General features: G+C 36.8%; 1 protein-coding gene across 1 annotated transcript; it reads left to right on the top strand.

Moving 5' to 3' along the window:
- The first annotated feature begins 16,453 nt into the window (after positions 1-16,453).
- LOC123465536 (olfactory receptor 13C4-like) lies at positions 16,454-17,510 on the top strand. Its single transcript, XM_045164723.1, is given in 2 exon segments — positions 16,454-16,515; positions 16,517-17,510. Coding segments are annotated over 2 exon segments (1,056 nt in total).
- The last annotated feature ends 7,241 nt before the right edge of the window (positions 17,511-24,751 follow it).

The following is a 24,751-nucleotide window of genomic DNA, read 5'->3' as shown; positions in this document are numbered from 1 at the left end:
CACGACTGATGCAACTTAGCAGCAGCAGGGCTGAGATAGCACTTTCTGCTTCTCCTGAAGTTTGGGTAGGGGAGCAGGGTGGGTAAAGTGGAGGGTATGGAAGGAATACATGATGTCTGATAGGTCAGCATGGCCCAGTTCTCTTCTCACTGCAGATGCGTATGTTGAATGCTACCAGACACCAAAGGGACAGTATTGATAAACTGTTAGTTGTGATGATTTCTAGGTAATGTTTAATGTATGGCAAAAGCAATACAATATTGTAAAGTAATTAGCCTCCAATTAAAATAAATACATTTAAATTAAAAACAAAAAATAAATAAATAAAATGATGTGATGTATTTGAGACTTTCAAATTTGAAAAAATTACTTGCAAGTTAGCACAACCATGAAAAATTTCCAATCAAAGATACTGGTTGTTTAACCCTAATGTCCTTGTTCACATCTGTGTTATTTTCAATATAAAAATTTTCTCAACAGATCAGCTCATGTTATCTACTGTTAAAAGCTATCTACCCTGTAGCTACTATTAGAAACCTTGGACATCTACATATTCCAATTTCCGTAATAGAGGCTCACACATCTAGGTAGTTTGCTTATCTGAATTCCCAGAAAGAGAATGCTGATTAGTATGTACACCTTTATTATTTAAATTGTTATTTATTGTTTTATTATTTACTCACCATTCTTTGTTTATTTGCCATTTTTCCTCTTACTGCTCCTGATCTAAGAACTTAACTTGTGCCTTTTAAAAATATCATTGTAGATTTTGTAACTTCGGAGTGACGAAAAAAAAAATCCCAATATTTATTGAATCTTACATAGGTGTTTCAGGATTCTCCTTTATTGTGACTCAATCCATGATTGTCCTGGACTTACTGAATGCTATAGATAAAAAACTCTCCACTTAAAAAGGTAGATTGTTCTATTTTCAAAAAATCTAATGATTTTTTTAAAAAGTCACTTTATTGATATGGATTCTTAAATTCCCAGGATGAAAATGAACTATCTGCATGATTTATGTCTTCTGGGAGTCACAATTCCCAGAAACTGTGGAAAATTCTGAAAGAGATGGGAATACCAGACCACCTGACCTGCCTCTTGAGAAACCTGTATGCAGGTCAGGAAGCAACAGTTAGAACTGGACATGGAACAATAGACTGGTTCCAAATAGGAAAAGGAGTACGTCAAGGCTGTATATTGTCACCCTGCTTATTTAACTTCTATGCAGAGTACATCATGAGAAACGCTGGGCTGGAAGAAGCACAAGCTGGAGTCAAGATTGCCGGGAGAAATATCAATAACCTCAGATGTGCAGATGACACCACCCTTATGGCAGAAAGTGAAGAGGAACTAAAAAGCCTCTTGATGAAAGTGAAAGAGGACAGTGAAAAAGTTGGCTTAAAGCTCAACATTCAGAAAACGAAGATCATGGCACCTTGTTCCATCACTTCATGGGAAATAGATGGGGAAACAGTGGAAACAGTGTCAGACTTTATTTTTTTGGGCTCCAAAATCACTGCAGGTAGTGACGGCAGCCATGAAATTAAAAGACGCTTACTCCTTGGAAGGAAAGTTATGACCACCCTAGATAGCATATTCAAAACCAGAGACATTACTTTGCTAACAAAGGTCTATCTAGTCAAGGCTATGGTTTTTCCAGTGGTCATGTATGGATGTGAGAGTTGGACTGTGAAGAAAGCTGAGCGCCAAAGAATTGATGCTTTTGAACTGTGGTGTTGGAGAAGACTCTTGAGAGTCCCTTGGACTGCAAGGAGATCCAACCAGTCCATTCTGAAGGAGATCAGCCCTGGGATTTCTTTGGAAGGAATGATGCTAAAGCTGAAACTCCAGTACTTTGGCCACCTCATGCGAAGAGTTGACTCATTGGAAAAGACTCTGATGCTGGGAGGGATTGGGGGCAGGAGGAGAAGGGGACAACAGAGGATGAGGTGGCTGGATGGCATCACTGACTCGATGGACGTGAGTCTGAGTGAACTCCGGGAGTTGGTGATGGACAGGAAGGCCTGGCGTGCTGTGATTCATGGGGTCACAAAGAGTAGGACACGACTGATAGACTGAGCTGATTTGTGGGTCACAAACTCAAACATCTTCATGGCTATGTAAGGAACATACTTGAGTAAAACAAGCTGAGTCTAAAGCAGTATGGATGAGTGAGGACTGTAGCAAATCTCCTTAATTCTATGTGACTAAAAAAAATGCATGTGATATAATATTCCCTTTCCTACCAGTTTATCATCTCTGACTCTCTCTCTACTCACTGTTTTTTATTAGAATGTCTTCTTTACCATGCCAAATTAAGTTTTACATATAACTCGGTGATGGCAGTATATAAAGGACTGCTTTCTTCTCACAGAATAAATTGATTTGACTTTTAAAGTTTTCCACATGATGATCTTATATATTATTTCCTTTACTCTTTAGTTGTGACCAAGGAGAAGAAATGAATCTCTTAGAAATAGCCCCAGATTCCCTCCACAAAACATGATGGGAAGACTATTGTTAAAAGTTACAAGTTTACTTTAACAAGCTTGACTTTGGATTGTTGCAAGCACATGGGATCCCATCCCTGTGTAACCTATTTGTACTTTGATATCAGAAAGGTCAGCCAACTTTTAATGATGTCCTCTGAGATGTAGTTCCTGCTCAGGTGTAAATATCAAACTGTGTTTTCAATTCCAGAAGGAGATCACCAGGCTGTAAAAAAACAAGTAGGAAAAAAGTCATGTCTTCCAAGGTCTATTGTCTTTTGGAATTACTGTGTAATACATACTTAGAAGTCATATAGAGTTGGAAATTATTCTTTGCCCATTTTCTGCAGGGAAAGGTAGGAAGTTCTTTCAACAGTCAAAAACATGATCTATATGATAGGGTGATTAGAAGTTTATGGATTTTGGAGTCTGTTAATTGTGCTCTAGTACCCATGAAGATCATGGCATCTGGTCCCTTGACTTCACGGGACATAGATGGGTAAACAGTGGAAACAGTGGCTGACTTTATTTTTTGGGGGCTCCAAAATCACTGCAGATGGTGACTGCAGCCTTGAAATTAAAAGACGTTTACTCCTTGGAAGAAAAGTTATGACCAACCTAGATAGCATATTGAAAAGCAGAAACATTACTTTCCCAACAAAGGTCTGTCTAGTCAAGGCTATGGTTTTTCCTGTGGTCATGTATGGATGTGAGAGTTGGACTGTGAAGAAGGCTGAGCACTGAAGAATTGATGCTTTTGAACTGTGATGTTGGAGAAGACCCTTGAGAGTCCCTTGGACTGAAAGGAGATCCAACCAGTCCATTCTGAAGGAGATCAGCCCTGGGATTACTTTGGAAGGAATGATGCTGAAACTGAAACTCCAGTACTTTGGCCACCTCATGCGAAGAATTGACTCATTGGAAAAGACTCTGATGCTGGGAGGGATTCGGGGCAGGAGGAGAAGGGGATGACAAAGGATGAGGTGGCTGGATGGCATCACTGACTCGATGGACGTGAGTCTGAGTGAACTCCGGGAGTTGGTGATGGACAGGGAGGCCTGGTGTGCTGCGATTCATGGGGTCACAAAGAGTCGGACACGACTGAGTGACTGAACTGACTGACTGACTCTACCTATAATTTATAAAGCAAGGTGAGAATATGCAACCTTGACGTACTCCTTTCCCAATTTGGAACCAGTCTGTTATTCCATGTCTGGATCTAACTGTTGCTTCTTGATGGGCATACAGATTTCTCAGGAGGCAGGTGAGATGGTCTGGTATTCCCATCTCTTGAAGAATTTTCCACATTTTGTTGTAATGCCACAATTAAAGGCTTTTATGTAGTCAATAAAGCAGAAGCATATGTTTTTCTGAATTCTCTTGCTTTTTCAATGATCCAAAGGATGTTGGCAATTTGATCTCTGGTTCCCCTGCCTTTTCTAAATCCAACTTGAACATTTGGAAGTTCTCGGTTCACGTACTGTTGAAGCTTGGCTTGAAGAATTTTGAGCAGTACTTTGCTATTGTGTGAGATGAATTCATTTGTGTGGTAGTTTGAACATTTTTTGGCATTGCCTTTCTTTGAGATTGGAATGAAAACTGACGTTTTCCAGTCCTGTGGCCACTGCTGTTTTCCAATTTGCTGGCATATTGAATACAGCACTTTAACAGCATCATCTTTTAGGATCTGAAATAGCTCAGCTGGAATTCCATCACTTCTCTAGCTATTGGCCTGTAGTTTTCTTTTTTGTGTTGTCTTTGTTGGGTTTGGTATCAGGGTGATGGTGGCCTTCTAGAATGAGTTTGGAAGTGTTCCTGCCTCTGCAATTTTTTGAACGAGTTTTAGAAGGATAGCTATTAGCTCTTCTCTAAACGTTGAATAGAATTCTCCTGTGAAGCCATCTGGTTCTGGGGTTTTGTTTAGGGGAGATTTTTGATCACAGCTTCAATTTCAGTGCTTATAATTGAGTTGTTCATAATTTCTATTTATTCCTGGTTCAGTCTTGGAAGATTGAACTTTTCTAAGAATCTGTCCATTTCTTCCAGGTTATCCATTTTATTGCCTTATAGTTGCTCATAAATCCTGTGTATTTCTGCATTGTCTGTTGCAATCTCTCCTTTTTCATTTCTAATTTTGTTGATTTGATTCCTCTCTCTTTTTTTCCTTGATGAGTCTGGCTAAATATTTGTCAATTTTGAATATCTTCTCAAAGGACCAGGTTTTAGTTTTATTAATCTTGACTATTGTTTCTTTCATTTCTTTTTCATTTATTTCTGCTCTGATCTTTATTTCTTTCTTTGTACTAATTTCAGGGGTTTTTTTGTTCTTCTTTTTCCGTTTGTTTTAGGTGTAAAGTTAGGCTGTCTATTCCATAGTTTTCTTGCTTCTTGAGGTAGGGATTGTATTGTCTATAAACTTCCCTCTTGGGACTGCTTTCGCTGCATCCTATATGTTTTGAATTGTGTTTTCATTGTCATTTGTTTCTAGAAATTTTTTGATTTCCCTTTTGATTTCTTCAGTAACCTTTTGGTTATTTGGAAACATATTGCTTAATCTCCATGTGTTTATGTTTCTTATTGTTTTTCTTTTTTCTCGTAATTCATATCTAGTCTCATAGTCTTGTGGTCAGAGAAGACGCTTGATATGATTTCAGTTTTCTTAAATTTATTAAGGTTTGATTTGTGACCCAAGATGTGCTCTATCCTGGAGAATGTTCCATGCTCACTTGAGAAAAAGGTTTATTCTTCTGCATTTGGATGGAATGTCCTGAAGATATCAATGAGATCCATTTCCTCTAATTAGCATTTAAGACTTGTGTTTCCTTATTAATTTTCTGTTTTGATGATCTGTCCATTGGTTTGAGTGGGGTGTTAAGGTCTCTTATTATTATTGTGTTACTATCAATTTCTCCTTTTATGTCTGCTAGTATTTGTCTTATGTATTGAGCTGCTCCTATGTTGGGTGCATAGATATTTACAATTGTTATGTCTTCCTCTTGGGTTGATCCCTTGATCATTAATTTTGTTTCTTTCTCTCAAAGTCCTAAGTTTATCCCTTTTCACGTATATTTTAGTATTTGGTGAACTACTTGATGTTTTCCTTTCACATGGACATATTATAATTATTATATGTCATTTTAGAGCATACTGAAGAGGTTTTTTATAAACTACATTTTAGACACAAGCAACAAACTATAGAGGAAATACAAATGTCTTTCCCCATACCTGTTATTTAGTTATGTATGGAAGTGACAGTCTAACCAAATCTTTGCTTATGCTCCATCTGATTTACTATATTTCTCAAGCACAGAGTTGCATATATTACTGTTTTTAAAGATACCTCAAGATAAAATAAAAACTTAGCAGGAGTGCTTATCTACCAAAAGTAAAAGAGCATTATAGAGCATTAACAATACAAAATCACCAATATTTATTGGACATTTAGAACATCCTGCTGCTGCTGCTACGTTGCTTCAGTTGTGTCTGACTCTGTGCAACCCCATAAATGGCATCCCACCAGGCTCCTCCGTCACTGGGATTCTCCAGGCAAGAATATTGGAGTGGGTTGCCATTTCCTTTTCCAATGCATGCGTGCATGCTAAGACGCTTCAGTCGTGTCCGATTCTGTGCGACCCCATGGACAGCAGCCCACCAGGCTCCTCCATCCCTTGGATTCTCCAGGCAAGAATACTGGAGTGGGTTGCCATTTCCTTCTCCATTAGGACATCCTAAGTACTATTTAACAGAGTATAAATGGACTTATTTAATCATATGAAGAAATAATAATTACTTGTTCGGAAGAAAGTAAGATATTAAGGGCTTACTTTTACAATTTAGATATTATAGTCTTTTGGCCTTCACTGGTCGCTCAGTAGTAAAGAATCATCTGCCAAAGCAGGAGACTAGATGCGAATTTGACTCCTGGGTTGGGAAGATCCTGTGGAGAAGAAAATGGCAATCCACTCCAGTATTCTCGCCTGGGAAATCCCATGGACAGAGGAACCTTGCAGGCTACAGCCCCTGGAGGTCACAAAAGAGTTGGACATGACTTAGTGACTAAATGACAATAGTGTTTTACTTTAGACATGTCTTCTATATTTCAACTCTCATCAACTTCTCAAAGGGCTAGAAGAAAAAAAGTGCTTTCCTCTATTGATATATCTGATTCAATTCCTTCAAGGGCAATGGGACTTCCATTTCTCCCACTGGCACTACTCCAGTGGCTGCACTCTTCAGACAATAGAGATTATCTCAATCTGGGGTTATCCTTGTCTTATCCTCCAGTGCCCAACACCCTGAAGCTGTTCAGTTCATTGAACAATTTGATCCTCTTTTGCCCCTTTTTATCCTCTTATTGACATTATTGTCAGTTCCCAGTTCTGCTTAGTTCTCCTGCCACTTAAGAGCTGTTGGTCCAGTGCTGGGTAAGAAAGAAATCCTTATTTTGACCTGGTCTCCTCTCAAAGTCCAAGAGGAATTCTCTGCCACCATATCACTTCTATCTAATTGGGTTAAAAATTAGGGTGCATTACTAGGGAACTCTTTCAACTAACCCCATTACATAACAAAGCCAAACAAGTTATGATAACTAATAATAAAACCACTTTTCTAAATTATGATATACATTACATCAAAATAAAAAGTAGTAATTTATGTTGATTTTATATCCTGCAACTTTACTATAATCATTGATTAGTTCTAGTAATTTTCTGGTGGAGTCTTTATGATTTTCTATGTAGAAGATCATGTCATCTGCAAATAGTGAGAGTTTTACTTCTTCTTTTCTAATTTGGATTCCTTTTATTTCTTTTTCTGCTCTGATTGCTGTGGCCAAAACTTCCAAAACTATGTTGAATAGTAATGGTGAAAGTGGGCACCCTTGTCTTGTTCCTGACTTTAGAGGAAAGCTTTCAATTTTTCACCATTGAGGATAATGTTTGCTGTGGGTTTGTCATAGATAGCTTTTATTGAAGTGTGTCCCTTTTGTTGAGGTATGTTCCTTCTATTCCTGCTTTCTGGAGAGTTTTTATCATAAATGGATGTTGAATTTTGTCAAAGGCTTTCTCTGCATCTATTGAGATAATCATATGGTTTTTATTTTTCAATTTGTTAATGTGGTGTATTACATTGATTGATTTGCAGATATTGAAGAATCCTTGCATCCCTGGGATAAAGCCCACTTGGTCATGGTGTATGATCTTTTTAATGTGTTGTTGGATTCTGATTGCTAGAACTTTGTTAAGGATTTTTGCATCTATGTTCATCAGTGATATTGGCCTGTAGTTTTCTTTTTTTTTGTGGAATCTTTGTCAGGTTTTGGTATTAGGGTGATGGTGGCCTCATAGAATGAGTTTGGAAGTTGACCTTCCTCTGCAATTTTCTGGAAGAGTTTGAGCAGGATAGGTGTTAGCTCTTCTCTAAATTTTTGGTAGAATTCAGCTGTGAAGCCGTCTGGACCTGGGCTTTTGTTTGCTGGAAGATTTTTGATTACAGTTTCAATTTCCGTGCTTGTGATGGGTCTGTTAAGATTTTCTATTTCTTCCTGGTCCTGTTTTGGAAAGTTGTACTTTTCTAAGAATTTGTCCATTTCTTCCACGTTGTCCATTTTATTGGCATATAATTGTTGATAGTAGTCTCTTATGATCCTTTGTATTTCTGTGTTGTCTGTTGTGATCTCTCCATTTTCATTTCTAATTTTATTGGTTTGATTTTTCTCCCTTTGTTTCTTGATGAGTCTGGCTAATGGTTTGTCAATTTTATTTATCCCTTCAAAGAACCAGCTTTTGGCTTTGTTGATTTTTGCTATGGTCTCTTTTGTTTGTTTTGCATTTATTTCTGCCCTAATTTTTAAGATTTCTTTCCTTCTACTAACCCTGAGGTTCTTCATTTCTTCCTTTTCTAGTTGCTTTAGGTGTACAGTTAGGTTATTTATTTGACTTTTTTCTTGTTTCTTCCCTTGCATTCCTATACACTAATAATGAGAAAACAGAAAGAGAAATTAAGGAAACAATTCCATTCACCATTGCAACAGAAAGAATAAAATACTTAGGAATATATTTGCCTAAAGAAACTAAAGACCTATATATAGAAAACTATAAAACACTGGTGAAAGAAATCAAAGAGGACACTAATAGATGGAGAAATATACCATGTTCATGGATTGGAAGAATCATATAGTGAAAATGAGTGTACTACCCAAAGCAATTTATAGATTCAATGCAATCCCTATCAAGCTACCAACAGTATTCTTCACAGAGCTAGAACAAATAATTTAACAATTTGTATGGAAATACAAAAAACCTTGAATAGCCAAAGCGATCTTGAGAAAGAAGAATGGAACTGGAGGAATCAACCTACCTGACTTCAGGCTCTACTACAAAGCCACAGTCATCAAGACAGTATGGTACTGGCACAAAGACAGAAATATAGATCAATGGAACAAAATAGAAAGCCCAGAAATAAATGCACACACATATGGACACCTTATCTTTGACAAAGGAGGCAAGAATATACAATGGATTAAAGACAATCTCTTTAACAAGTGGTGCTGGGAAATCTGGTCAACCACTTGTAAAAGAATGAAACTAGAACACTTTCTAACACCATACACAAAAATAAACTCAAAATGGATTAAAGATCTAAACATAAGACCAGAAACTATAAAACTCCTAGAGGAGAACATAGGCAAAACACTCTCCGACATACATCACAGCAGGCTCCTCTAAGACCCACCTCCCAGAATATTGGAAATAAAAGCAAAAATAAACAAATGGGACCTAATTAACCTTAAAAGCTTCTGCACATCAAAGGAAACTATTAGCAAGGTGAAAAGGCAGCCTTCAGAATGGGAGAAGATAATAGCAAATGAAGCAACTGACAAACAACTAATCTCAAAAATATACAAGCAACTCCTGCACCTCAACTCCAGAAAAATAAATGACCCAATCAAAAAATGGGCCAAAGAACTAGATAGACATTTCTCCAAAGAAGACATACAGATGGCTAACAAACACATGAAAAGATGCTCAATATCACTCATTATCAGAGAAATGCATATCAAAACCACTGTGAGGTACCATTTCATGCCAGTCAGAATGGCTGCGATCCAAAAGTCTACAAGCAATAAATGCTGGACAGGGTGTGGAGAAAAGGGAACCCTCTTACACTCTTGGAATGCAAACTAGTACAGCCACTAAGGAGAACAGAGTGGAGATTCCTTAAAAAACTGGAAATAGAACTGCCTTATGATCCAGCAATCCCACTGCTGGGCATACACACTGAGGAAACCAGAAGGGAAAGAGACACGTGTACCCCAATGTTCATCGCAGCACTGTTTATAGTAGCCAGGACATGGAAGCAACCTAGATGTCCATCAGCAGATGAATGGATAAGAAAGCTGTGGTACATATACACAATGGAGTATTACTCAGCCATTAAAAAGAATACATTTGAATCAGTTCTAATGAGGTGGATGAAACTGGAGCCTATTATCCAGAGTGAAGTAAGCCAGAAAGAAAAACACCAATACAGTATACTAACGCATGTATATGGAATTTAGAAAGATGGTAACAATAACCCTGTGTACGAGACAGCAGAAGAGACAGTGATGTATAGAACAGTCTTATGGAATCTGAGAGAGAGGGAGCGGGTGGGAAGATTTGGGAGAATGACATTGAAACATGTATAATATCATGTATGAAACGAATTGCCAGTCCAGGTTTGATGCACGATACTGGATGCTTGGGGCTGGTGCACTGGGATGGCCCAGAGGGATGGAATGGGGAGGGAGGAGGGAGGAGGGTTCAGGATGGGGAACACATGTATACCTGTGGTGGATTCATTTCGATATTTGGCAAAACTAATACAATATTGTAAAGATTAAAAATAAAAATATAAGAGAATGCCACAAATAAATAAATAAATAAAAAAGAAAGTGAGTTAGAGGGTTATACCACAATTAGAAAAAAAAAGTGTATATAGTCTTTCTAAACAAATCTTGGCCTTTTTTTTTTTTTTTTTTTAGTTTAGAAACATACATGACAAAGAGGAAGTTTGTTGAAAAATATTTTTTTTAACTGGCATAAAAAAATTAGTAATTTATGAAGGGAGTTCAAATGAAAAAATGCCAATATAGTTCATTATAAAATGTTATTTGAGTCAGATATCTTCTTGAAGAGCTATTGCTACTTCAGATATGACAGAAATACATTTCTATGTTTATATATGATGTGGTTCATTTATTTACTAAAAGTATTTATTGAGCATCTGTGACATTTTATATTCTAGTTTAGGTCTTTGAGATATTGTAGGGTAATAAACAAGTTTTTACTATGTAAGAGAATTATGTGTTAGTGGACACAAATAGTAAATAAATGAACAAATTAAAGGTAAGTTTATTATTATTATATATACATGTATAATATATTATTCAAATCCATACATTTAACTAAACGAGTAACATGTAACTCATTTTTTCACAAAAAAATTTATAAGAAGCAAAACATACAAAACAAAAAAGAGTTTCTGTGGTTGAAGTTACACTGGTCTGAAAGGAAGGAAAAGCGGTGTCCCTTTAGTATCTTATTTACTCTTGCTCCTTCAATTTGGTTTTTATAGAATTCCAAGAGGCATAGTTTGAAAACTACCAATGCAATAAATAACAATTAATGTTAATAATCTGCAGTTTAAATAATTTTCATACAACAATTATAAAATAGTAATTAATATATTGATTATGCCAGATACATTTGTAATTTCTTGTATTCATAGCAATCCAAGGAAGTAAGGACTATTATCATAAACATATGTGTTATCCTTCCTTAAAAATTTGGTAAATGTCACCAGTAATCATGATATCAGTAAAGAAAATCAAAAGCAACTATTTCAATATATGCAGGGAGTAAATTTGGTAAAGATCATTAATAATAATTATTATATAAAATATTTGAAGTTCACAAAGAGGAGATAATTTCCTAATCTTGAAAGGAAACTGTATTCCAAAAGTCTATAGGAAAGTACTATTCACTAATAATTAATTCATACAGCTTCTATATTCTCATTAAGATTGGTATTAATGTAAGGATGCCTACTCTCACAGCTAATATCTGATATTAGCTTGGTAGTCCTGGTCAAAATCTTAAGAACAGAAAAAGACAGAAGTAAAAAAAAAAGAGATTAAAAAAATTTTAAGACCTGATTTTAAAAATTAGTAAGAAGTTTGGATATAAGATAAATGGAAAAATAGTTCTCTTTACATTAGCAATAAATAATTAGCATATGTAATAGAAATAAATATAACAAAAGTATATAATAAATATAATAAAAGTATATAATAAATATAATAAAAGTAACAAATTATAAAACATCTGAGTTTTATCCTAACAAAGCATGTACAGGACCTTTATAGAAACCATTTAAATTTAAAATAAACAGCATAACAAAATATGAGTAATTCAAAAAGTAAAATACGTTAATAGATAGATGGGATAAAAACATAAGGCTGCCATTTTCCTCCAAATTAGTCTATACATTCAATTAAATGCATTCAAAATTTAAATGAATTATTTTGAGGAATATTATTACCTGTTCTAAAATTTATATGATGGAATACTTGTATACAACTTTCACATAGTTTTATAAAAGAAAAGTAAGGGGAAAATCCATATTTGAAGCACACAACAAAGCCACAGTAATTTAAATATTCTGATAATGTTTCAGGGTCATTTAAATAGTCCAGTAGAAAAGAAAAGAAATCTCAGATATAGACACATGTTTATATTTGGCATATCATAAAGCTGTTACCCTAAAGCAATGGGGATAGCTTAGTAGGCCATGTTAGGAAAATGTTTTCATATATGAAAAAAACTTTATCCTTGGATTATCATTTATACAATTGCAGACCAGATATATTAACAATTTGCCTGTAAAAATATTATTTAATGAAACAATATAGAAAATCTTGGAAACTTATAATGGAAGAAAAAAATTTAAAACATAAAGTCTTAAACTAGTAGAAAATTGATCAAACCCTTCAGTGACTCACTGAAGGGTTTTCCTAAATGGCTGACATTGAGAGATTCTAACATTAAGAAAACCTGAACAGTGCTCAGTAATGCTCCAAATCAGAAAAATTATCATTAAAATAGTCATAAAATATTTATTTTCTTTGGAAAGGAAATATCAAATGTTGGCAAACATGTGGGGAGGTAGAATCCTGATGGGAGTGTACATTATATGGGCTTTTCCCTAGTGGCTCAGATGGTAAAGAATCTTCCTGCAATGCAGGAGACCCGGATTTGATCCCTGGATCAGGAAGATCCCCTGGAGAAGGAAATGTCAAGTCACTCAAATATTCTTGCTTGGAAAATGAACAGAGGAGCCTGGCAGGCTACAGTCCATGGGGTCACCCAGTGTCAGACAAGACTGAAGGGATTTAGCATACATGCAGGTACATTGATATACTGGAAAACTTTCTGACTATATTAAAATTGGGCAGGACCCAATGATCCAGTCCTGGGAAGATGTCTCAGATAAGCTCTTGACCAGGACTATAATGGGATAAGCGTGAGGATGTTCATCCTTGTGTTGTTTGTGGCAAAAGCAGTTTGACAGCAACTTTGACATCCATCATCAGAGGAATGGTTCTGTTAATATCACATGTGAGTATTCATTATGGAACAGTTATTAATAACACAAATGAGGAGCAAATAAACTAGACGTCCATGCTGCTGCTGCTGCTGCTACTAAGTCGCTTCAGTCGTGTTCGACTCTGCGACCCCAGACACGGCAGCCCACCAGGCTCCTCCGTCCCTGGGAGTCTCCAGGCAAGAACAATGGAGTGGGTTGCCATTTCCTTCTCCAATGCATGAAAGTGAAAAGTGAAAGTGAAGTCGCTCAGTCGTGTCCAACTTCTAGCGACCCCATGGACCGCAGCCTACCAGGCTCCTCCGTCCATGGGATTTTCCAGGCAAGAGTACTGGAGTGGGGTGCCATTGCTTTCTCCGAGACATCCGTATACCATATAGAAATATAAATAGATCCCTGAAATTGTTGAAAAACTAAGCAGTGTTGTGATTTCTAGCACAATGAAGTTTATATACAAATTTAAATACATATTTTACAAGAGCATGTGCATATTTTGGGACAAATCAAAAACATAGTTTTGAGTTGGGAAGGAAATTTTAATAGAATCAATTATTATAGGAGAAGATAGGTGACTTTTTAAGGATTGAGGAAATTAATGTGCAAAGGAGTAGAAATTAAAATACAGAGGAGCATGATTAACTTATAGTTAAATAGACAAAAGTTTAAAAAGAAATAGGCAGTTCTAATGAGGTGGATGAAACTGGAGCCTATTATACAGAGTGAAGTAAGCCAGAAAGAAAAACACCAATACAGTATACTAATGCATATATATGGAATTTAGAAAGATGGTAACAATAACCCTGTATACGAGACAGCAAAAGAGACACTGATGTATACAACAGTCTTTTGGACTCTGTGGGAGAGGGACAGGGTGGGATGATTCGGCAGAATGGCATTGAAATATGTATAATATCATATATGAAACGAGTCGCCAGTCCAGGTTCGATGCACGATACTGGATGCTTGGGGCTGGTGCAATGGGACGACCCAGAGGGATGGTATGGGGAGGGAGGAGGGAGGAGGGTTCAGGATGGGAAACACATGTATACCTGTGGTGGATTCATTTTGATATAGGGCAAAACCAATACAATATTGTAAAGTTAAAAAAATAAAATAAAATTTAAAAAAAATTAAAAAATAAAAAGAAATGGACAAAGAAAAGAACATATAAAATCATAGAGAGCAATATAAGGTGTATGCTGATGAAAAAGCTCTGATCTATTATACAATGTAGCTTAATAGACTTTCTGAGTCACTCTAATTCAACAATGTGCTATCTGTCTGAATTCATGACCCAAGCTATCCATTCTGGACTTTTAAAATTTCTTTCTGGCCTTGAATATATGAAATCACTTTTATCCTATAACTTTATTTTATTCCTTATGTTTGTTTCTTTTAATTTCAAAATAGGTTGGTATGATATCCTGGATGCAATAAACTTATCTAAAAAAATGAAAGTAAGTAAAAAAAAAGTGGCAATGCAATTAATTCACAGAAAATGTCTATTTTATTTCATTCCTAATATCTAGATCATTTTCAAGTCTATCATTTTGGTTGTTTCAATTAGGAACTTAATTTAAATTAACTTTGCTTTGTAAATAAATTTTAAACTGAAAAGCTCTCACATTTCATAAAGTTAGTTTGGTGAACATTTGCCCCTATTTCAAAAAGTTACACAGGTCGGAGAATGTTATTTCATTTTTGAGCTTTAGTTCAGCCACATTATATTCTTGACATCGTTCTTAATTGTGTCTGTGGGACAATGTCCCTAGTGCACCAGAAGTTTCTCCATTCAACAGATCTCTCATTCCAACTTTAAATTGCTTTGGGAATGGGGAATAATTACAACTATTGCACGAGAAATATTTAGTCTTTCAGATCTGTGGAATCTGACATTGTTTGTTGAACTTGACCTTAGTTCAGAATGCTGACATAAATACTAAGAAGAAATTAACAGGTTCTTCTAGGAGGTGGAAATTTATCAGTGTAAGGGTAAGTCTTGAATAAAATAAAAATATACCCTTTCATTCCATAATTAAAATTATTATTAAATATTGACTTAAAATATGAACAGCATGAGGCAGTGCAGCCTCTAATTAATTATTAGGACCAAATACAGCTGTGATTTATTATTCGGCACACTTTGGGAGTGTATTAGAAATGCAGAGTCACAGGCCCTGCATCAGCCTTGGCAAAAGAAAATCTACATTTTAACAAAATATCCAGGAAGTTTATATACATATGAAGAATTTAGCAAAGACTGAAATAATTGATTCATTAATCCACCAAGGCCTAAAATTCTGGGTAGTACTTGGTGGGAAAACTTGATATAATAACTTTTGGTGTTGTAGCCCACAGAATTCTAGACTTCATGGGTAAATATCTATGCTTTAAGCTCCACTGTTTACTTATAGGCTGGATTACTTTGGACACATTCTTTCACATTTGAAAGAAAATAGAGATAATGAGAAGATTGATTTTTTTAATAAAGTGCTACACACATATATACAGTTAGATATTTAAGCATTATTACTGTTTTCTCAGGTTCACTTAAATACATAAATTATCAAGAATAATTCTGATGTCATGGAATGAAGCAAATGAAGAGACTGTTTTTCTTCAGAGATCTCCATTGTATTCTTGCAGAACTAGTTTACACACTAGTCTTGTAATGGGAAGTAATAAAATAGTAAGAGCAGACTGAGACTACGAGATCAACAACAAACTCGATGTTTGAACAAATGTTAAACTGCTGTGTATGTGATTCAGTTTACTACAATCAAATGTCTGCCCTATAGAAATACACAATTTAGCAGACTGAATAGAGAACTAAGGTGTCAGGCAGACAAACAAGTATGCATAAAATCACACTTGCTTTAAGATTTTCAACATTTCTGTTAAATACTGGATCAAAATTCTAGTCTTTGCGGTCTTTCGCCTTCCCCACCACTCTCACTGAAACTGATTTAATGAAGTCAGATTTATCATCTGAAATATTCTAGGGCTTTTATAAAACTCAATTTACAGTGTCTTCAACAGTGGGGAAGGTCGTTTCTGAATTTGCTTCTGATCCTAGGTAGATACTGGAGTGGGTTGCCATGCCTTCCTCCAGGGGATCTTCAAAACCCAAGGATCAAACCCGTGTTTCCTGCATTGCAGGTGGATTCTGTACCAGCTGAAGGAAGCCACTTCAAACATTAGACACAGGGCACTGAAATTTTCAGTTTCTCAGTATCACTGTGTTTTTGGCAAAGACATTCTTGAAGATAACTGAATGACAGAGTTTTGAAGAAAACACACTATTTCACCCTAGAATAATGTCTATTCAAGAAATTGGTTATATTTGTTACTTGGCAGTGAAAATATTTTATATTGGTACTTTTCTGACATCCTGAAAGCTGGAACATGGATAGAGTAAATAAGACATTTGTGAATGAATTCATTCTACTGGGACTCTCTGGTTACCCAAAACTTGAGATTATTTTCTTTGCTGTAATTCTAGTTATGTATCTAGTGATTCTAATTGGCAACAGTGTTTTGATCATAGCAAGCATATTTGATTCCCGTCTTCACACCCCCATGTACTTCTTTCTGGGAAACCTCTCTTTTCTGGATATCTGCTATACATCCTCCTCTGTTCCCTCAACTTTGGTGAGCTTAATCTCAAAAAAAAGGAACATTTCCTTCTCTGGATGTGCAGTGCAGATGTTCTTAGGATTTGCAATGGGGTCAACGGAGTGTTTCCTCCTTGGCATGATGGCTTTTGACCGCTATGTGGCCATCTGTAACCCTCTGAGATACCCTGTCATCATGAGCAAGGTGGTGTATGTCCTGATGGCTTCTGTTTCATGGCTGTCTGGTGGAATCAACTCAATTGTGCAAACATCTCTTGCCATGCAATTGCCTTTCTGTGAGAATAATATTATCAATCATTTCTTATGTGAAATACTGGCTGTTCTCAAGTTAGCTTGTGCTGATATATCCCTCAATATTGTCACTTTAGCAGTGTCAAATATGGCTTTCTTGGTTCTACCCCTTCTGGTCATTTTTTTCTCCTATATGCTTATCCTCTATACCATCTTGAGAATGAACTCAGCCACAGGGAGACGCAAGGCCTTTTCTACCTGCTCAGCACATCTGACTGTGGTGATCATATTTTATGGTACCATTTTCTTCATGTATGCCAAACCCAAGTCTCAAGACCTCCTTGGACAAGACAATTTGCAAGCTAGAGAAGGGCTTTTTTCCATGTTTTATGGGGTGGTGACCCCAATGCTAAATCCTATAATCTATAGCTTGAGAAACAAGGATGTAAAAGCTGCTGTGAAATATTTACTGAGTCAGAAATCTGTTAATCAATTAAGACCAAAGTGAAATGTGGTTTTAGTGTATCAAGACAAGACATGGAATTAGTAGGTGATCATTGATGACCTTCTTTGGGGAAACCAAAATTATGCACAGAGATTTTCATTCTTTGTCTTCACTAGCTCAGCTTAGCTACAATCCCTGGGTTCAGTAGTCTGCTATAAACTCAGATTTCAATAGGTTCTGATCCACATTTCAGAAAGACAGTTAATTACTTTAGAACCTTATCCCTGGTGATATCTGAAATGAATTTTGTGTGTGTGTGTGTGTGTACTGTGTAGATGTTGTTGTTCAGTCACTAGGTCATGTCTGACTGTGACCCCATGGACTGCAGCACACCAGGTTTCCTGCAGTCCTTCACTATCTCCCGGAGTTTGCTCAAACTCACGTCCACTGAATCGGTGATGCCATCCAACCGTCTCATCCTCTGTTGCCCCCTTCTCCTGCCCTCAATGTCTCCCAGCACCAGGGTGTTTTCCAATGAGTCAGCTCTTCACATCAGTTTGCCAAAGTATTGGAGATACAGTGGAAAATATCACACACACTCTTTGAAAATAGCGAGTAAGGAATATAAATTCTGCTCCATCACACATCACTTAATGTTGGGAAAGTTATTCATTTTTTCCTAAAATGCAGCTCCCTTATTTGAATGAAAGGGAGTAATTAAACATTGCTCTCAGTTTTATTATAAAGATTCAGTAAGTTGTACCAAGCACCCAGCATAGTGTCAGTTCATAGTAATTTCCTTTGTAGAGGACGTTGAACTTGACTTTTTCTGTTGACTTAGAATTTAAGAATTGAGGTAGAGACTCCGAATTTAAGATGAATGGCACCAACTTGCACTTTAAAAAAATTTTTTAAGCTATCAGTTGTTAGAGGCAGACATCTTCCCTTTGTCTTCCTATTAGTATCAACCACCACTCTTCTTATCTACATTATATAACGCGAACTTCAAGAAAAGAGAAGATAGAATCAAAGAAGACTTTTATAGCATGAGAAGTGCTCAGTGAATGGTGAGAGGTGTTTCACTACTGTTCCTATGAAAGAATGGGAAGACTGTTCTTACCCAAGCCAAGTAAGGTGATTCTGCAAAACCTGTTGAGGTTTTGGCTGCCTGCAAAGAAGAACTGACATCTGGCTTGATGAAGGGAGGATTGCTGAGCCTTTTCTCTCTAGGCTGTAGTCTAGGAGGGGAGCTACACTAGCAGAAGGCTGTAGGATGGATATCTTAGGGCTGAAAATAGCCAGAAACCTTTTAGTTTGCCTGAAATACTTTTTTTCAGCTGTGAAAGACTGAAATTTGTGACTGGGAAGAGAAATTCATTTCATTTTATATCCCAGTGAGTTGAAATTTCTCAATAAACCTATTACAGGCTTTTGAGTTAGTTGTTCTTTCTTTTTTTTTTACTTTCTGTAGATTCTTTGCCATAGCTGAGCACAGCACGTCATTGATCCACACCATCAGTCTTTTGTGACAGTTGGTTTCAGGCTTATGATACTACCTAAATGTTTTCTTTCTTATTGGTATCAGACCCATAGTATGACCCCAGACATCCTAACTGAGAGCTGTACTCCATGCCAATCTATGTCCTTAGGTAAATCCATATTTTTGATGTGTGTGATCTGGTCACTGAAATCCTGCTGCCTGTCTTCTGTCCCCTCTGGGTTGGAGGGTTGTCACTCTAGCAAACCTCTAACTGTGGATTCTTCTCCTCTGGCTTGTATCACAACGGGTGCTGCTTTTAGTTCTATTTAGACAGGTATGTAGCAAGCTTTGTAGGTGAAGTGTAATCACTGGGATGAGCCCTCTATTTCAGTCTGTTGCAAGTTTGATTTTTTGCAAACTTTGACCTATGCTACCAAGGTTTTAACACATGTCTGTATGTACATGGTCCTGCTTCTGTTGTCTCAGGCAATTCCTTAGCGTCTTATTTTTTCCCCCACAAAGCAAAGGGTGCTAGCATCTCAAATGCATTTTTATATCAAACTGAATGCTTTATTTATAAAAATTGATTAAAATTATTCTTTCCATCGCCATATCAAAAGTTGGTGCTATGTTGCTTCAATTTTGACAAGTTCGGCTCATGTTGATGAATGCCTGAAAAATTAACAGTTTTAAAACTAATCTGCCCTCCCAAGAAATTGAGACGTGTCAGAAAGATTGTATGTTTATTATCTTGTGATATCCCTGGAAGAAGGCATGGCACCTCACTCCTGTATTCTTGCCTGGAGAATCCTGGCAAGGATTCTGGCAGGCTACAGTCCACAGGGTCTCAAAGAGTCAGACATGATGGAAGTGACTTAACATACACGCACACCTTTTGTGATAAGATAATAGATATTTTATAAATTTTTAAAAAATGGAAGAGAATAGGGAAAATATTGTTAGCAATGTTGATACCTCCTACAGGTGACCACCATTAACATTTTTATTATTTGTGTTATTAAAGTGGAGGCATAAAATTAATCATTTTAAAGTTGATTTATTTTGATGTACCATATGCACTTGAAATTGCTATTTTGAAAAAAAAATTAATGTGTATACAACTCATTAGGTTTCATAGAATAAATTCTAGACAAATGACTATAGCAGGTGATATGATTTTTTAGTTTCTCTTTTTAAATTATATTCCCTCCCCCCCAAATCATATTACCTGCTATCAATGTCACTGTAAATGTTTCCTCAAATGTTTGCAGCTCTGGCTTGTGTGTGCATGTGTGTGTATACATAGATTATAAACTTTGAATTTTGAAAATCTTCAAATAATAAAAATAAAGCTATATAATGGAACTTCATGCACTAATCACTCAGTTTAAAGAACTGTTAGTTCATTGTTACCATGATATCTAAACCCACTCAGTTCCTTTCTCTAGGTCTTTAAGTAAATATTGGATGCATATGTGAGTGTAAATAATTTTGTATTTTGAAATAATTCAGACTTATAGAAAAGTTTAAAAAATCACAGAGAGATTTTTCTTTAAGCCTTCACTGAGAATCTACAGACATTACATCTTACCACATTTGGCTTATCATTTCTTCATATATATATATATATATATATATGTATATATATAAGAGTATAAACACATAGAGAACTGTTTGAGAGTGAGGTACATACACTATGACTCTTAACCCCTAAATATTTCATTCAGTTTTTACCATAAACAGAATATAATTGTTGACATGAAGAAAAAATACTTTTTAATTTAGCAGTGCTAAACACTGACCCAGCATCACTGACTCGATGGACGTGAGTCTCAGTGAACTTCGGGAGCTGGTGATGGACAGGGAGGCCTGGCGTGCTGCGATTCATGGGGTCGCAAAGAGTCAGACATGACTGAGTGACTGATCTGATCTGATCTGAAACACTGACCCTGAGCCTTGGCTTACCACCTATGTTTGTGTGGTCTATGAGCTAGTAATGATTTTTAAATTGTTGAATAATTTTTAAAAATATAATTCTTTATCAGTTCAGTTCAATTCAGTTCAGTCGCTCAGTCATGTCCAACTCTTTGTGACCCCATGAATTGCAACACGCCAGGCCACCCTGTCCATCACCAACTCCTGGAGTTCACCCATACTCACATCCATCGAGTCAGTGATGCCATCCAGCCATCTCATCCTCTGTTGTCCCCTTCTCCTCCTGCCCCCAATCCCTCCCAGCATCAGAGCTTTTTCCAATGAGTCAACTCTTTGCATGAGGTGGCCAAAGTACTGGAGTTTCAGCTTCAGCATCATTCCTTCCAAAGAAATCCCAGGGCTGATCTCCTTCAGAACAGACTGGTTGGATCTCCTTGCAGTCCAAGGGCCTCTCAAGAGTCTTCTCCAACACCACAATTCAAAAGCATCAATTCTTCGGCGCTCAGCTTTCTTCACAGTCCAACTCTCACATCCATACATGACCACTGGAAAAATCATAGTCTTGACTAGATGGACCTTTGTTGGCAAAGTATTGTCTCTGCTTTTCAATATGCTATCTAGGTTGGTCATAACTTTCCTTCCAAGGAGTAAGTGTCTTTTAATTTCATGGCTGCAGTCACCATCTGTAGTGATTTTGGAGCTCCCCAAAATAAAGTCTGTCACTGTTTCCACTGTTTCCCCATCTATTTGCCATGAGGTGATGGGACCAGATGCCATGATCTTCGTTTTCTGAATCTTGAGCTTTAAGCCAACGTTTTCACTCTCCTCTTTCACCTTATTCAAGAGGCTTTTGAGTTCCTCTTCACTTTCTGCCATAAGTGTGGTGTCATCTGCTTATCTGAGGTTATTGATATTTCTCCCGGCAATCTTGACTCCAGCTTGTGCTTCTTCCAGTCCAGCGTTTCTCATGATGTACTCTGCATAGAAGTTAAATAAGCAGGGTGACAATATACAGCCTTGATGTACTCCTTTTCCTATTTGGAACCAGTCTGTTGTTCCATGTCCAGTTCTAACTGTTGCTTCTTGAGCCACATACAGATTTCTCAGGATGCAGGTAAAGGGTCTGGTATTCCCATCTCTTTCAGAATTTTCCACAGTTTGTTGTTATCCACACAGTCGAAGTTTTGGCACATAGTCAATACAACAGAAATAGATTGTTTTTCTGGAACTCTCTTGCTTTTTCCATGATTCAGTGGATGTTGGCAATTTGATCTCTAGTTCTTCTGCCTTTTCTAAATCCAGCTTGAACATCTGGAAGTTTCATGGTTCACATATTGTTGAAGCCTGGCTTGGAGAATTTTAAGCATTACTTTGCTAGCTGTGATGATGTGTGAGATGAGTGCATTTGTGTAATATTTGAGCATTCTTTGGCATTGCCTTTCTTTGGGATTGGAATGAAAACTGACCTTTTCCAGTCCTGTGGCTTCTGATGAGTTTTCCAAATTTGCTGGCATATTGAGTGCAGCACTTTCACAGCATCATCTTTTAGGATTTGAAATAGCTCAACTGGAACTCTATCACCTCCTCTGACTTTGTTCATAGTGATGCTTCCTAAGGCCCACTTGACTTCATATTCCAGGATGTTTGGCTCTAGGTGAGTGATCACACCATCATGATTATCTGAGTCATGAAGATCTTTTTTTTGCATAGTTCTGTGTATTCTTGCCACCTCTTCTTAATATCTTCTGCTTCTATTAAGGTCCATACCATTTCTATCCTTGATTGAGCCCATCTTTGCATGAAATGTGCTCTTGGTATCTCTAATTTTCTTGAAGAGATCTCTACTCTTTCCCATTCTATTGTTTTCTTCTGTTTCTTTGCATTGGTCACATAGGAAGGGTTTCTTATCTCTCCTTGCTATTCTTTGGATCTCTGCATTCAAATGGCTATATCTTTGCTTTTCTCCTTTGCCTTTCACTTCTCTTCTTTTCACAGCTACTTGTAAGGCCTACCTCAGAGAGACATTTTGTCTTTTGCATTTTCTTTTCTTGAGGATGGTCTTGATCACTGACTCTAGGCTCAGTTCCTAGGTCAGGAAAATCCCTTGGAGAAGGGCATGGCAACCCACTCTAGTATTCTTGGCTGAAGAATCCCTTGGACAAAGAAGCCAGGTGGGCTATGGTCCATAGGTTTGCAAAGAGTCAGACACAACTGAAGCGACTTGGCACACACCCATGTGCTGTTATTTAGGGCATGTACTTGCATGAAGGTGGGCTAGTGTCAGTTTAAGGTCCCTACAGGCTACTTGACCAAACAAAATGGAACCCAAATCATCAGTACAATGGTGTGGCTTAGATAAACCCTCAACACTTCTGCTTTAAAAAGTTGACATTAAATAAATCATATATTGTGAGCAAAAAAAATTTTTTTACCCACATATTTACCATTTTTCACACTCTTCAATCTTTTGTTCAGTCACATGATGCTATTTTCTATCTACTGGAAAAAATATTTTGTTTAGTTTGCTTATGGTAATTCCTTTCAGCTTCTGTCCAAAAACTTCCTTATTTCACTTTCATTTTTTAAAGAATAATTTTCCTGTACATAGAAGTTGGTTAAGAGATTTAGTTTTCCTTCAACGCATTAAGGACAACTGCATTTCTCTGGGTTTCATTTCTTCTGCTGTGATGTATGCCATCTTTATTTTATCCTCTAGTTATAACATTTCTCTTATTTGGCTATTTTAAAGATTTTGTTTTTAGTGCTAATTTCACCAATTTAATTGTGATGTGGTATAGCTATTTATGTGTTTGTATGTGTGTGTGTGTGTGTGTGTGTGTGTGTGTGTATGTGTGTGTGTGTGTGGTGTTTATACTGTTTGTGGTATGGTGAGCTTCTTGCATCTGTGGGTTTCTTCAAATATGGAAAAAATTTTGGCCATTATTTCTTTGCACTGTTTGAGTTTTCCTACTCTCCTCTCAGCTACAGAGATGTAAATTATATGTATGTTGAACTGCTTGAAACTTCCCATGTGTCAGTGAAGCTCTGTTCACTATTTTTTCAGTCTCTTTTTCTTTATGCTTCAGTTTGAGTGGAATGTGAAGTCAAGTGGACCTTAGAAAGTATCACTATGAACAAAGCTAGTGGAGGTGATGGAATTCCAGTAGAGCTATTTCAAATCCTGAAAGATGATGCTGTGAAAGTGCTGCACTCAATATACCAGCAGTTTGGAAAACTCAGCAGTGGCCACAGGACTGGAAAAAGTCAGTTTTCAGTCCAGTCTCAAAGAAAGGCAATGCCAAAGAATGCTCAAACTACCACATAATTGCACTCATCTCATATGCTAGTAAAGTAATGCTCAAAATTCTCCAAGCCAGGCTTCAGCAATACGTGAACCATGAACTTCCAGATGTTCAAGCTGGTTTTAGAAAAGGCAGAGGAACCAGAGATCAAATTGCCAACATCTGCTGGATCATGGAAAAAGCAAGAGAGTTCCAGAAAAAATCTGTTTCTGCTTTATGGACTATGCCAAAGCCTTTGACTGTGTGGATCACATTAAACTGTGGAAAATTCTGGTTCTCCTACAACAGGATCCACAGGATAAAGAAGTCCCAATGTTGTTGCTTCCATCTGGTTTCATCCTTTCTAATTCACACTGACTATTAACAAGCCACCTGGTCAGCTTTCCTCCAAATTCTGTAACAATGTGGTCAATCTGTCTTTCTAATATTATTGCTTTTAAATTTATCTTCAAGTACATTTTTGTTTTTCTTTTCCTTATTGGGACTCTTTTAAAAAATTAATTAATTTATTTTAATTGGAGGATAAGTACTTTAAAATATTGTGGTGGATTTTGCCAATCATCGACGTGAATCAGCCATGGGAATAC

Source organism: Bubalus bubalis, chromosome 3 (genome assembly GCF_019923935.1).
Source record: "Bubalus bubalis isolate 160015118507 breed Murrah chromosome 3, NDDB_SH_1, whole genome shotgun sequence".
Taxonomy (NCBI): Eukaryota; Metazoa; Chordata; class Mammalia; order Artiodactyla; family Bovidae; genus Bubalus; species Bubalus bubalis.
The sequence above is the reverse complement of the archived record's forward strand: the minus strand, read 5'-3'. Positions and strand labels throughout refer to the sequence as shown.